This window comes from Chelmon rostratus, chromosome 7 (assembly GCF_017976325.1).
Source record: "Chelmon rostratus isolate fCheRos1 chromosome 7, fCheRos1.pri, whole genome shotgun sequence".
Taxonomy (NCBI): domain Eukaryota; kingdom Metazoa; phylum Chordata; class Actinopteri; order Chaetodontiformes; family Chaetodontidae; genus Chelmon; species Chelmon rostratus.
Genome location: NC_055664.1, coordinates 21,436,681 through 21,452,182, shown reverse-complemented (window position 1 = coordinate 21,452,182; position 15,502 = coordinate 21,436,681). Strand labels below are relative to the sequence as shown.

The following is a 15,502-nucleotide window of genomic DNA, read 5'->3' as shown; positions in this document are numbered from 1 at the left end:
TATTCTTTATACATGCTGCCGTGTAGTTTGTGAATTTCACATGAGGTAAAAAAAAGGTTCACAATATCTTAGCCATAATAATAATACAACATTCATTATTTGTTAATTACATTTTGTATGATTTATCTGAATCTGCAACTACATTTATTAAATAAATGTATGGGAGTAAAAAGTGCAACATTTCCCTCTGAATGGTACTGGAATAGAATAAAATAGCATTAAATGACTTAAACAAAACATAAACTCAATTACCCAGAATGCCTCTGTGAAAACAGCGGCAGCGGAGGCGGGACGTTGGGAGTTCGTTCCTGGGAACAGTTTTGCGCGCTGCCGTTTGTGTATGTGAGTGTGTGTATATGGAGGCACAGATCAAGCATCTCTGTTAAACGGCTTATTAGCTAGCTTTAGTTTGTTAAACATCATGCCCGCTAACGGTTCAGCTCCTGCTTTGGTCAGGCTATCACTCACCATCTCTATTTACTGAGCTGAGGGATGAAGAGCAGAAAACAGAGGTCCGGCAAAGCTGGAAGCAGCAAAAAGAAAGGTAAACTGTTGTTAGCTTGGCTACCTGCTAGCAGTTGAGCTAAGTTAAGTAGTCAGTATTTAGCATCAGCTGTCAGTTTCACATTAGCCTCGTATGTTAGCTTTCTAGCTAATGCTATGCTTAATTGCGATGCGGTCGCTTTCTCTGGGTTTGTGTAGTTAATAGTCTCAGTTCGTATTTGTTTATTAACTTGTAACCAGTGGCAGAGGAAGCAACTTTTATTTAAGTAAAAGTATCAATACCACATTGTAATACTGTGTTACAAGTAAAAGTCCTGCATTCAGAATTTTACAGCACAGTACTAAAGTGTGGCATCAAAATAGTAGTAAACGTGAAAGTACTCATGCAGAATGGCCCCTCTCAGAATAATATTTATTATATTGTTGGATTATAATTATTGATGCATTAATACATTCATTACTGTAACGTTCCAGCTGGTAAAGATGGAGCTTACTTTAATTACTTAAATACTGCTGTCATTGTCATTATTACTGTCAATAATAATTACCTATGCAACTCAGTGGCTCACAGGCATTCATTATAGATTTTTCTTGTAAGCAGTGCAATGTATTTGTAAACTTTTTGCACATCTGCAGCTGTGAACAGTAGAACTGGATGTTACAGCAGAAGTTTTTATGGCAATATTAGTAAGAATATTTTCATCACAATATAGCAAATGTGTGTAAAATCACATAAAAAAATCAAGCTGATCCTGAAACCAGTGGACTGTGTTTCATTGTTTTTGGATCATTACTGCATATGACTGTTTAGCCAGCTAAAATCTATCCCACTGTATGGTGACAGTTGATGTTGATGATTACAACATCTGCGTTGTTTGTGTCTTGACTTTGCTGTAATCAAAAATAACCCTTTTCAGTCCCCAGTGATGTGCCCCCCTCCACCAGCCTCCCTCCTCTGGTTGAAGGCCAGCTAAGATGCTTCCTGCAGGTGACGATAAGCCGGGTATTATGGACGGTTCACAAGCCTCCATCTGCAACATTTGTCAGGCTGCGCTGGTGGGGAGAGTCATCCAACGGGACGCACTTCTTTCCAAGAGATGGATCTCAGCCATCTCAAAAGACCATCAAGACCACAGCTCGCTTCCCCATCCGCTGTGGGCCAAAGCAGTTCACCTCATATCTTACAGGTAACTATAGAGGTATGAGTTTGTGAGTTTTTTGCTGTGCTGCAAATATTTGTTTAAAACCGAACACTAACATGCCAGTGTTGCTCAGATATGGGTTCTCTGGTGCTGGAAGTTCTGACAAAACCGGATCATTTGCCAATTGCACGAGCTCAGGTTGCGGGCATTTCTCGTCTCTCTCTATCACACCCCATCAGTGGATTTTACACCCTTGTATCTCCAACATCTGAGAAGCTGGGAGAGTTGCAGGTGAGTGGAAACAAACTGTGGAAACTGCCATATATAGTTAGATGGATAGCAAAATTTTATTGAACACCCTTTGTTGTAAACAACATGAACACTCATAGGAATTAATTGCCATCACCATTTGTGTTTATCTTGGCTTTTTCTTTTACCGCTTTCCAAATTAAGGTTTCCATTAATTTGGAGGCCCTAACAGAAGCCTATGACAGCAGCAGCTCAGGTCCCACCACAGATATCAGCACTGAAGTACCACAGTTCACCACACTGACTGTGCCTTTGCAGCCTAGATCTCTCTCAGCTTGCAGCGGCAAAGAATCAGCTGGGAGCAGCAGTGGAAACACACCAAGGTTTGAAGTTGTTGCTGCTCATAATCAAATGCTTGTGTCTTGTTGTAAGAGCTCACCAGTCTCAAGTTTTCTGAGCATAATGATCTTACTGTATATATTGCTTTAATATTTTCAGAGGGAAAGATCACTTGTATTTCCAAAATGGCCAGACAGGCAAAGAAGAGTCACTGGAGAATCAGATGCCAAGAACAAACAGATCTCACAACAGTCAAACGTCCATGAATCCTTCAAGCCAGGAGTCTCATGGCCAAACAACCAATGATGTCCTCTCAGGTCGGTTGTTGCGTGACTACATGTCAGGTGTCCATAACCACAAACACACAAATATGACTGTTTCTTAAAATGTGCAATATCTTTTCTTATCTCAGTTATTCTAGAGCGTGGAAACAAGCTGAGAAATGCTATGGTGGTATCAGCTTTGAAATGTGACATGGATTCTACCCCAGCTCTGAAAGACACCCCTCTTCCTCTCCCGAAGGATAACATCCTGCCACCGTCCAAGTTAGTGTTTCAAATGTTTGTGAATATGTTTTCTGTCACCTTATAATGCACACTCTATAATACTTAATTCCTGTGTCTGCAGACCCTCCCCTTCTCCCTCTGGGATGTTTCTTCAAAATATTCTGCATGCTGATTCAACTCTAAAGCACTCCGGTGATGTCGCTGTAATCTCAGACTGCGGCTTAGACCGTCCTGCTGACGTGGATAGCAGAGCTGTGGACCTGCTCCTTGGCAGGTAACTATGTGCAGGTTTACTTCCAAAGTTGACAGGATATATAAGCAGTTTCGTCCTGATATTGGTAGTATTTTTTTTTCTTTTTTTAAGCTTAAGCACATCTCCTCTGCCCCTCTGGGATGGAGAGGACTCTTTCCCTGAATCTCTGTCTGGCCACAGCAGTGTGAATGGGGATAGTGAGCTCAATGATCCACAATATGATCAGAGCTTACTGGAAAATTTGTTCTACAAAACTCCTGTAAGTACATGATGTTCTTATGATTGTCAGGGTAAAACATGCTTTATGTATATCATCAGTGTCAGTTTACTTGATTTATTTTTCCCGCAGAGGGTTTTTTGAAGTCGTTATTTCTTGTCTTTCAGATGTCAGATGTCCAACCAGTTGACACTGAGGTGGAGGGTCAAGGCACAGTGTCCTCCGGTGAAAAGCAGATGACACAGTCTAGACCAAAGATTAGTGGAGGGTAAGAGCTTTCACATGCTCCTCAAGCCATGCTGCTTCGACAGTAAACAGCAAAAAGCTCCTTTCAGGAGACTGGGTGGGGGTTGGGTGGGTGTGTGTCATCCAGTTTTTTTATTCTTCCTCCTTCAAAGGTAGCCACTCTAAAAAAATACTAAATGATGGTCTGATCTTGATCTTGTACTCTAACTGATTGAAATCTGTCAATGAGCCAGATGAGCAAGTTATAAAGAATACTGAAGGAAACTGACCAGGTTGATAGACCACTTAAAATATGGGGTACACACTGCAGACATTTGTAACCTTAAGATGATTATTCACCCTGTTTTGACATGTCCAGGTCAAATACAGAGCCTCCGCGGTCTGCAGATGCTGGCGGTTTTCCTCCTGGCCTGAATGCAGAGCAGCTGGCTTTGCTGGGTTTGATTCGGCTGGTGAGAGTGACCGTCGACTCCCTGACTGTACCTCCCGGCAGTACAACCACCACACCTAGAAAGACCTCTGGGAAACCTCCTCGACCATTAAGCACCAAGAAGTGGTAGGCAAAACAGTCAACATTAATTTGATTTCATTTTAAAATAATGTTGTTGTTATGAGTAATAAAAGGCTGTGATATCTTCTCTCTTTTTCATTAGCACATTTTTTATAGAGTATGCGTTCCCTGTGGCTTCCACTTCCAGTCGACATGACCGTAGTAAGGATGGGGAAGGGGAGGTGACCAGAGTTGTTGCCAGTAAAGACACAGGTGGAGGTACGACCTGTTAAATATAATACTTATAACACTGTTTCTGACAGCCTTTGGTTTGTAACTGTATCTGACATAGACTGTTCTGTGTTTTCAGTGGTGAAGTTCCACCAGCACTCTGTGTTTCCTGTCCACCTCAGTCCAGCAACAGTTAAACAATGGTGGGGAACTGATCTGATTTTCAAGATTTACTCACGAAAGAGTGACCAGAAGAAAGTGAGTAACTTCAGGCTAAAAATTACTGATGTGATTACAGATCGATAATATTGGCTCATACTTTTGGGTATCTGCTCTATTCTTTAACAAAGGTGTTTCCTAAGGTTTACACTTGGGTCTGCCTAAATTTAGTTGTTGTGATCTAAGTTCTGGAAATAGTAAATTATAATGCTCATCTGTTTGCACAACACAGTTCAGGTCAAATAAATATGACGGCTTCTCTTGTCACAGCCTGTTCCCATCGGTAAGGCAGTTCACCCACTGCGCTGTCTGCTGCAGAGCAAGCAGCTGAGTCAGACTGTCATCTTACCCATAAAGAGCATGGAAGGAAACAGGGACACTCAGGAGATTGGACCTCTAAAGGTAAAATACTAGGGTTGCAACAGTATGAGATTTTCCCAGTGCGATAAGAGTCATTTTCAAGCCAAAATATACCTGAAACCAGTATACTGTTGCAACCCTGTATCATATGTTTGGAAGCCTCATAGTTTTTTTTTACTGAAGTGACAGACATAGAAGTAATATTGTTATTTTTGTCAGGTTTCCCTAGAACTTGCTATAGACAACAGAGATTTCTCCTCTAAAAAAAGTAAAAGCAAGCTGGCTCGGAGAGACAAATCGCCTTCACAAACTGCACCCAGTCCACAGAGAGGGACCAGCTCCAGATGTGAACATGTTGATGTTGGCAGGAAGGAGTTACCAGCTGGCTCTTTTGAAGATTCCAGGCTGAATGTTTGGTTCCCTCAGACACCCTCGAAAGAACCCTCTGCCCATCCCGGCCTCCACACATGTCCTCAGAAATCATGGCAGCAGGTGGAAGAGGACCCTGAGGTCCTGCTGCACACTTTACTTATGGTGCCAGATGGAAAGAACTTCAGCTGTGGGCCCATGCAGGCTCCAAACGTGTACTTGAACTGTAAACTCTTTTGGTGTGATGAGACGGCGAGATCTGTCATCAGCTGGGGTCAGGCTAATCCTTCTTTCAACTTTGTTCAGGTTAGCTCAGAAGATCTTCTAACCACAAAAAAAAAAATACGTCAGGCTACAAAGAGGCAGAATCCTCCTGACCCAGTTTTTCTCCATCCTTTATTTCAGGTGACTCCTGTTGCCTTAACAACTAAGCTGCTGGAGCGGATGAAGAATAATGTGATGGTAATCGAGGTGTGGCAGAAGACAGGAAGTTCAGGGCAGGATCGACTCCTCGGCCTTGTTAAATTACCTCTTCATCAGTTCTACATGTCATTTAGGCAAGTCGCGGAAAGGCAGCATTTTCTTTTTTTTTTTAAAGAAAATTCAATGAAAAAAATGCTTTTATCTGTATTAGGAGGAAACTGGCACAGACTGGATGATCATTAAATATTTTATTTTAACTGCTATTGGTAGCAGTTAAAAAAATCCGTTGTTTGTTCAAAAGAAATTTTATCTGCAATTTTGGGATAAGTAATTGTTTAAGTCGTTTTTTACACAGTAGTTTCAACTTCACCAATGCGAATGTTTGTTGGTTTTCTTAGTCTTCTGTGATGGTAAATCGAATATCTTTAGATTTTGGACTGTTTATTAGACAAAACTGAATAAGGCAAATGTTACTCCCAGGTAACAGGCATTTACAGACTTTTTGAAGACCAATTGGTTAGTCGATCAAATTGAGAAAACAATCATGCTAATGATAATTAGCATTAGTTGTAGGCCTAGAAATTACAGAAAGTTCAGAGCATGCAAAAGGAAAAGCAACTTTATAGGATTATTTACATTCCCTTTTTATTTGACCCATCCTCTGGGAGGTGCTATTGTACACCTCCTCCAAATAGATTTACATTGTGTAGGTCTTTTATCCCACATGCCATAAAACACGGCCAATTTTCCACCACAAATTACACTACACACACCTTGCACAGGTGGACTAAATTACATGAAACTCTCTTCTGTTTTTTTTCTCCCCTCCAGGGATCCAAAGATCGTGCACCTTCTTCTTCAGTCCCAGTACCCTGTTTTAGGGGTAGACTGCTACATGCCAGTCATTGATGTGTTCTCTGGTAGTTGTAAAGGAAACCTCAGGGTTGTTTTGGCGATGGGCCAATCGGAGCAAATAGTTTCCCTGCAGCGTACAAGAGATGAGGAATACGACTCTGTATCTCATTTTGTGAGGCCGGCTCATCTGCTTGATCACCAGCCGCAAACACAAACAAAGGTCGGTGTTCATTTTGGCCACATTCTGCTTGAAGCATTTTGTTTGTGAGTGTTGTAGCCGGACAGATAATTGCAGGTAGGCAGCAACTCTCAAGGCTCTCAGAGTAAACGTCTGAAATTTAACCAAAAGATTTTGGCTGATGCACAATTAAATTTGAAAAATGAAATCTGCATTTTGATGAAAATTTTAACCACCAAAATCAATCATCAATCAATCAATCATACTAATATTCTCTGAAAAGGTTCAGACTGGATGGCGTGGACAAGAATACACACTGACTGTGCTGACAAGATGTCAAGTACTTTGACCTCCTTTTACCAATGTGTTTCTCCCTCAGGTGGTTGCAGCACAAGAGCATCTGTTTGTGATAAGGGTGGAGAAGGTAAATGGGCTGACACCTCTGCAGTCCACAGTGTGGGGTGAGGCTGATTGCTACGTCCAGTACAGTTTCCCTTGTCAGGAGGATTACTCCGCCACGAATGTGGACCTCATAGAGAGCAGTAAGGCCATTTAATGTATAAAACCTTCAATTGAAGAATTACCCTAAGAACTTTTTCTTCACAATGACGTATGTCTCATCTCCAACAGGCGTGAACCTGAAGCTGTTTCGTACCACCACCACTCTCTGTGTCCCCGACCCGGCGTTTGGCCACACTGAGACTCACGTGCTTCTGGCTCCTGAAGGAGTGCCTGTTCAGAGGCTGCTGCTCAGCTCTCTTTCAAGTCATGGCCTGAGCAGTGGAGGAGGTGTCCAGTTTGAAGTGTGGTGCAGGTTTGTGTCCAGTTGGAAGAAAACTGAAAATTACATGTACATTCATACAGCTAAAATGTTGTCTTCACCCAGACATTACCCTTAAACTTTACATCCTTAGACCTTCTGTGCCTAAATCATGAATTATGCTTCTGTGTTCTTCTTAAGCACAGAGCATTTGTAGTTATTTAGGCATTTTGACTATACACAAGACCTCTGTGATATAACTGCTTTATGTGATTTTGATTGCAATTCCATATTTTACAATCTTGGATTAGTACTTCCTGGTTTCATATAAAGGATTTTTATGTCTCCGCAGATATTATTATCCAAATGTTCGAGATCAGCTCGTGGCCAAAGGAATGCTGCCGTTGTCCAAACTGTGCGCCATGGTCACCATGCAGAGACAGCATCCTAACGAGGCTCAAATGTTCTCCCTGCCCCTGATTCCCAGAATGGACAGTCCCACAGGACATCAGCCTCAGCCCTCAGGTACAGAGACACAGTCATGGCAATATAATGCTGTCCGAACACATTTAATATCTGAGATGTGACGACTTGTGTTTCTTAGGCTTGCTGGATGTGTGCGTTCGGTACAAGCACCGACCAGTGAGACCTGAAGGGCAGACTGGTAAAGGAGCTGCCTCTCGTGTTGTGACACTCGTGGTTCAGGTGCACAGAGCATCAGGTCTGCGGGCGGCGGCGAGGTACATCACCACCACTGTCCTCTGTGCGGCTCCATGCGTCTTTATTGTGTTCATGTAATAATAAACAGAATTGATACAATTAAATCTCAAAGTGGGATTCATACACATGTAGATAAAATAGGTATAGGATAGGTTTTTGAAATTTTAGATACATCAATATATGATTTAGGATTGTTTTCAAAAATGTAAACTTCCCTTAGCAGTCAAGCATAAAACTATCTGTGTTTGGAACGTCACCACATCACACTGAGAGTATCTGCTCATCTCTTATACATATTTATAGATACTGCCCAAATGTCTTCAGTTTGCTGTTGTGCTTCTGCCTTTCTGCTTCAGGTTTGTGTCTGAACAAGACGAAAGATTCAGCTACTTTGCTGATGTGGGAGTAAACACATACGTCACGGTCCAGCTCTCCTTCCTGCCTGAGAGTGAGAGGAGGAGCACCCGCGTAGCTGCCAGGACCTTCTGCCCGGAGTTCGACCACCACATGGAGGTGTCCTGTGATCTGCTGGTTCAGAGGAGCAGCGGAGAAACCTGCAGCCTGGCTGAGCAGCTGGAAGAGGCGTCTGCTTTCTTCACGGTCTGGAACAGAGACAGTCGCAAAGGTTTAAGAAGGCTTATTTTGATTGGATTACCGCATTTTACTTTTCAATTTACTTTTTAATTATTCAAAAAAATTCTTTCGTAGAAGCAGTATTTCTGCAGTCAGTTTTAATGTTAGTGCATAATATCTGTCTGTAAGTCACTGATTTGTTTTGTGCTGCTTGTTGCAACAGTGCTCACTCATAAGCCTAAAGATGTGATGTTGGGCACAGTGAAAATACCTCTGGCTGATCTCATCCATAAGAGAACAGGTATGTTACACCTGTGACTGTTAGGTCAAATTGATATTCTGATGAACACACAGTACATTGTGTTTTTTTTTTTTTTTTTTCCAAACATAAAGGTATTTCTGGCTGGTTTGGAGTGTATATATCTCAGGAAGCAAGCTCTTCTCAGCGCCAGCACATCTTGGTCGGAGGCCTCGAGTTGTCTGTCAACTTCGCCCACCACTCAGACAGGGAAAGAGTCATTAAAGCTGCTCGGGGTGTGGGCTGGGAAATAGCTCAGAATGAAATGCAAGATGATGAAGACAACTGGGGAGACTGCACGAGAAACCTGTCTCTGACTTTTTCTATGCCTAGAGCGTGGATACCTATCCACTGCCTGCTTCTGCCAGGCCACAGCGAGCTTCAGCGCTCCACCTACTGCTACTTCAGGTACAAGTTCTACGACCAGGATGCCTTCTGCTCCCAGATGAAACACCCCACTGTTGAGGGTGGGGAGGATGGCCAGGCCACGGTGGCTTTCCAGGGAAGTAGAACTGTGGAGATGAGGAACACTCAGCCTTTGATGTGGTATCTCCAAGAGGAGAGACTGGAGGTCCAGGTGTGGGTTGCCTTTAAAAAAGACAAAACCCAAAGGCCCAGAGACACGGACCGGCTGGTGGGTTCAGCGTTTGTCGATCTGTCCTCTCTTATAAAGACACCCAAGCAGAAACTTACTCTCAGTGGTAAGAAGCGATTCATCGTGTTGTCATGATTATTAGTGGCTGCATTTCTGAGTGTAATCACAGCTGTGTGGTCTTACAGGAGTGTATCCGCTGTTCAGACGCTCAGCAGCAGATTTACAAGGGGCTGCTCTCAGGGTGCACATCACTCTGACGGCAGGTTTCGTCCCCGTGGAGGACTCTGCTGGAGTTGACACCCAGGTGGACTCGGACAGCCAGATGGAGCTTTTATCAGAAGAGGTGGAAGCAGCAGCCCCCTCGCCCCCTACACCCAAAACCTCACAAAGCAGACACAAGAATAAATCCTCCAGAGCAACTCCAGACATCACATCTGTGCAGCACACAGAAATGAGTATGGAGGAGTCTTTCCCTGTGACTGTTGCAGTGGACCGAGCAATGCACCTCAATCTGAAAGGTGAGCTCGTGACCTGAAATCTTTTTTGCCCCATCCTTTTTTTTTACCATACAGTACATTAATGATAATGTGTGTGTTGTGTCTCTGGCAGGCTGTCCTCTAGCAGAGCGCAATGAAGGGTCACCATGCTGCTGTGTTTCGTACGTCACTGCAGACTCTGCTGAGCCAGCGTCCACTGCTGTCGTAGCCAACACCGACAGCCCCGTGTGGGACCATCAACACGAGTGCAGGTCGAGTTTTATGACAGACATTAACTTAAATGTTTCAGGATATTTATGGTACACCGAAAATCACTTGCCAGAAATCAGGCTGATGATTTCTTTAACATTTACAGGCTTTCAAAGCAGCTACTGGTTGATCCACAACAATCTCTCGTGTTCAAAGTCTGGCACAAAGGAGGTACAGGGAGCTGTCTCACCTTATGTTACCTAATGTTACCACCTTACATTGTTTGATTTATCAATTCAGGGCTCGTTTTTACTCCCTTAGACATGGAGAGGGTGATTGGATTTGCCTCTGTAGACCTGTCCCCCTTACTCTGTGGGTTCCAGTCAGTGTGTGGTTGGTACAACATCACAGACTTCAGTGGTCAGTGTCACGGCCAGCTCAAAGTGTCCATTACTCCACTAAAGGGGGTTCAAGACCTCCGAGGACAGAGAAAAATTGTGAATGAAGAAGCTGCCAAAAACTCACCGGTGAGAGAAAGCATTCACACATACAGTGTGCCTTTGTTCATTTATTTATAAAAGAAAAGTCAGACTTTTGCAGACTAATAATATTTAATGTGTTTTATTAACAGGGTGTATTCCAGGCGCTCCCCCTCAGCTACCATACCACAGCCTCATACAGCAGCTTTCCCTCTCACATCTGCCGATACCCCGAGCAGAAGATCTTGTCACCTGACCACATGGACAAGTTGTTCTCTGAAAGGTTTGTACTTCATTCAGAGATTGTTTCAAATGCAACCCCACATCCTGAAGAATGCCTTTTCAAGGTTTTTATATTTATTTGTCGTCTTTCCAACTGTTCAGGTCCAGTGAGAGCGACCGCCACTGTGAGCACATGGACAAAGTACGTCTTCACCATCAGAGTCTGCAGGAGCGAGCAGCAGCTAATTCTGTCTGTAGCAGCAGTGCTTGTGACATCAATCCCTCCAGCTCGTTCCTGTTTTCAGCACTCAGGTATCATTCCTCAGACAGACAGTCCGACATCACTGCTTGGCTTTTTCATAAAAACCCGAGCTTTAACATAGTTTAACATAGACTACGCCTCATTTCTGCAGGAAAAAACTCAGCGAGCTCGACAACATCCAGAGATACTTCAGTCGTAAGCTTTCAACTCCCACATTCCCGTCTATGAATGAGCAGGACTTTCACTCTGAGCCTGAGGAACAGAGGGATGCAGACACGTCTCAGCTTCTTCTCAAGTGCAACCAGTTAGTCGGAGAAGTCAACAACATCACGAGTGGTGAGCTTTCCCATGCAAGAGTATCTACTTAAGGGGTCTAAAATCATCAGCCAACAAGTGGCAAATGCAGCATTTTTCCATCAAGAGTCTTTTGTGAATACATGATTTTAGAATTGTAGAATAGATGGTACATTTCTTTTAAAAATGTCCATTGACCATTTAAAGGCTGTTCTTGGCAGGTAAACTTTGTTCTAGCTTACTCAACCTTGGGGGTTGTCTCAGAGTTTATTGTGGACACAGTCGACTGTGTGGCTTGCACACTTTAACCATAAATGGTGGCGTCACTGTCTTCTGTCGGACTGCTTCAGTCCTGTGAAGAAAGACCAGCTGGTGCTGAAATGTCAACTAATGGAATAAAGTCAACGCTATAACTCTGCCCGTTAAAAACTGCCTGTTATTTACATAAAGTTATTATATAACTTGTAATTATTGCAGACTTTGACTAATCAATTAAACAGCCAATTGTTGCAGCTGTTCAGTATGCATTAGATCATTGTTGTGCTTTAAGCTGTGAACAGTTGTGGTTTTAGACATGACTGACACTGACAATGAAAAAGTAGTTCTTAAACACACTTGATGGTAACTGACATTCAAAGACAGCATAATGAAAAAATAAGCCTGATCTTCTCAGTAGCAGTGTTACTGAAATCTTCAGTGTCCTCTTCACCCAGGTCTGCGAGGACACCACTTAGAAACGATTCCCTCAAACCCACAGAGCAGCTCAACAACTTCCCCTGCTGGAGACGACAAGCCTGAAACACTCGCTGAGATCTCCAGTCCACGCAGAGCTTCAGACTCTTCCCAAGAAGAACTGCTTCCTCCGCTCTCGCCACTGTCAAAGATGTCTGAAGATCACACGGACTCTGAGCCTGAGGACGACAAGGACAGACCAAACTGCAAAGTTACTGAGCCCGAGGATGAAAATGAAGAAGGATCGGACGAAGATGAGGATGGGACAGGCAGCAGACGGGACGAGAACACTGATGACGATGAAGATGAAGATTATGAGGAAGTTACAGTGAAGCCGAGACCTCTGAATGAGGTGACATCTTTAACAGACAGAACTAGTCCTTGGACCAGCATCCTGTCAGACCCTGACCTGGTTTGTCTGGAGAGTCTGGAGGCACCAGAGGAGCCGAATCTGAGCCAAGGCGAGTACGAGAAGAGATTAAATCTGCAACCTCGTGACCGAAGTGGGAAACACAAGTGTGACAGACGGGAGGACGGGGACAGTTTTAGTGGATCAGCAGGAGACGCCTCAGACACAGACGGAGATGATGAGAGGACACGACATGCTTTAAATGAGGGAAGAGTAGAAGAACCTAGCAGCCCCAGTGAGGGGTCAGGTGACGAATATTTATCACCCACCACCCAGCGCGTCACAGATACCCATGATGCTTCATGCTCCAATCAAGAAACTTTGCCTCAACCGTATCCTTGATCTGTAGTGTTCATGTCTTTCTCATGAGGAAACTTGTTCATCAAGTTAATTATCTTTTAGGTCGCAGGGGGTTTAGAGTGTCTCGACCTCACTTTAAATGCAGCTTGCATTGCTGTGATGTTGACAGGTGTGTCTAATATTTTCTCCACCCCATTTATGCAATTGAGGGTAAACTAAAAAAAAGAAACACCTCTCTTCAGTAATGCAATACAGCTCAACAGCAGCACAAACTGCAGCCTTTTAAATGACTCCTCTTTAAGACAGTTTCAACAAAAACTGAATATTACAACCTTCATGAATGTAGAATTTATTGCAGGACTGTTGTATTGGACTGCATTAGCTTTGGCAAGGTTTCCCTAATAAACTGGCCACTGACTGTATATGATATAAAAATATAGAATATATAAATGAACTTAACAACTGCAGTTTTGTTACTTTTGCCAGCAGCAACATAATTGGATACATCCCCTGTCATCCCTGTTCTAACACTCATAGTTAGAACCACATGCATTTTTGTGTCGCTGACGTGCCAAGTGTTAAATCTCCTTTTTTGCGTTCACCAGCTTCATCTCATGAGTCTTTGATCGTCACTGGATACCATCATACTGTATTTATTTATTTTAACATTCATACATTAAGCTCCGTGCCTGCAGAAGTCCCCAACTTCTTCCTCCCCTCTCACCAACTGGAGGCGTCTATGAGAGCCATACGACTAGCTCCTTCTTTCTCCCAGTCGGCCAGTGACCCGGTGAGTATTTGTCACCAGCTTCTGGCATTCACACTCACTCACTGTCTCACTGAGTACCTGAATATCTTGGTATTAATTCTAACCCCTTACTTTTCCGATGTTTGTATTACATACAGTGCTGTTGGAAGGATGTATTACCTGTTTCCATATTTTAGAGCTCTGTGGAGAAAGAAGTCACCAAACAAAGTCAAATTCATGTCAGTTTGTCAGCAACAGCAGGGTGTTATTAATAGATCACTTTACCCTTCACATGATGCATGCTGGACAAAGGCCAGTCAAGAATAGTGACCAGCTTTAGTTGAGCGTAATTTAACTCTCATTTGTGCAGCATGAACTGGTTGAGCTCCACCCACTATTACGTAACGTGACAAGCATTTCAAATCAATGCTGAACACACCGTTATAGGACGATAAGTGCATGCGGTGTTCTTTACTCCATCCACTGTTTACACTGCAAGTCAACATGTCATCTATCAACCTACATTCCGTCTCTGTTACAGTGTTAATGTCACAACGAGTTTTGTCTATCATATTTTCTTTATGCGTTGAGTCTATAGACTTTGGGAAAGGAGTTTAACAAGTCTTAAGATGAAAAGAAGAATGAGTGTTTGTATCTCATCTGTCATCTTCAGTACGCTCTATTTAAGGACACTGCTGTGATGTAACCGAAGGTCTGCAGCGGCTGTTTGACTGGAAGAACCAAACACTCCCCTCTGCCCCGAGTATTAACCCCTTCCTTAACAGTCAGGGCTCAGGCATCTGTGATGACCACAACTCGTCACATAACAAAACCAGACCAGTAACAGCTGGTTTTGTTTTTGAACTGTTCAAGTTCAAGTTCGTAAGGTAGTTGAAGTAAATGACACAACACATATGAAATAACTGCATGATACACGATCAAGTAAAAACTGAGCTCACGTGCATCCTGTTTGATTAACATCTAAATATCTGCGTGAGGTCACACCCACTGTCCAAAGGTTGACGCCCAGAAACGCAGAATCCAGAATACAGGATTACTATTGTATGAGGTCCTGCATAGTGTCCCTTTAACAGTCTACCCATGAACATAAACATTAACCAATGAAAGGCTCGCTGTGTTTGACCAGTGACTTGTGTGACCACACACCTCAAACATACAATAAAGTAGCCTTTGACAAATTAGCATGTTTGTTTTGAGTCATGCCTTGATATCTTAGTACACCTTTTTAAATTTACATTTTCAAGTCCTGTTTATTAAGTACAATGAACAAAATCTAAAAAATAGAGATCTTAGGCTCATAATTTTATTGCCACTTAACCTGCAGGCGTGTTTTTGTTGTGATCTTTCCAGGAGCGAAGCTCTCCAGCTCGTCGCAGAGATCTTCGACAGCGTCGCAACATGTCGCCATCATCAATGAAGAAAGAGACAGAGAGAATAGCGAAGATATTTGCAGCTCATTTTGATCACAATCAGTAGCACATGGTTTTCTGTTTGCTAAGCATTCATTATTGTTTACTGCTCAGTGCTGTCAGACCATGAAAAGGAAAATGAAATGTAAATTAAATGTAACATTTTGTATGTATTTTTTATAAATAAATAAGAATATGTTTTCAATGCGGATGCTTTTTTTTGTATTTTGTTGTTCTGCTTCTTTGAACAGACTGCCGGCTGTGTTCAGATTTCTGTCCTGGCTGTTTGAATACTGGAAGGCCAGACAGCTCAAAATACATGAAACTGGCATTTAAAGTCAAGTCAGCAGGTCAATTGGATTGGATTAATATGGTTTCAGGTTATATACTGTCATTGCAAACACAACTATGAT

General features: G+C 42.8%; 1 protein-coding gene across 1 annotated transcript; it reads left to right on the top strand.

The window, feature by feature from the left end:
- Positions 1-368: 368 nt before the first annotated feature.
- Positions 369-15,294, top strand: c2cd3 (C2 domain containing 3 centriole elongation regulator). Its single transcript, XM_041940506.1, has 33 exons — positions 369-544; positions 1,422-1,691; positions 1,780-1,937; positions 2,100-2,278; positions 2,394-2,551; positions 2,647-2,779; positions 2,862-3,014; positions 3,105-3,252; positions 3,378-3,478; positions 3,815-4,012; positions 4,110-4,225; positions 4,317-4,435; positions 4,667-4,798; positions 4,976-5,431; positions 5,531-5,682; positions 6,380-6,623; positions 6,961-7,123; positions 7,212-7,395; positions 7,694-7,866; positions 7,946-8,081; positions 8,418-8,686; positions 8,858-8,935; positions 9,028-9,633; positions 9,713-10,045; positions 10,137-10,275; positions 10,380-10,444; positions 10,535-10,740; positions 10,845-10,975; positions 11,077-11,226; positions 11,328-11,512; positions 12,184-12,943; positions 13,593-13,701; positions 15,031-15,294. Exons 1-33 carry the CDS (start codon positions 493-495, stop codon positions 15,154-15,156), a joined length of 6,582 nt encoding a protein of 2,193 aa, XP_041796440.1. The 5' UTR covers positions 369-492; the 3' UTR covers positions 15,157-15,294.
- Positions 15,295-15,502: the final 208 nt, after the last annotated feature.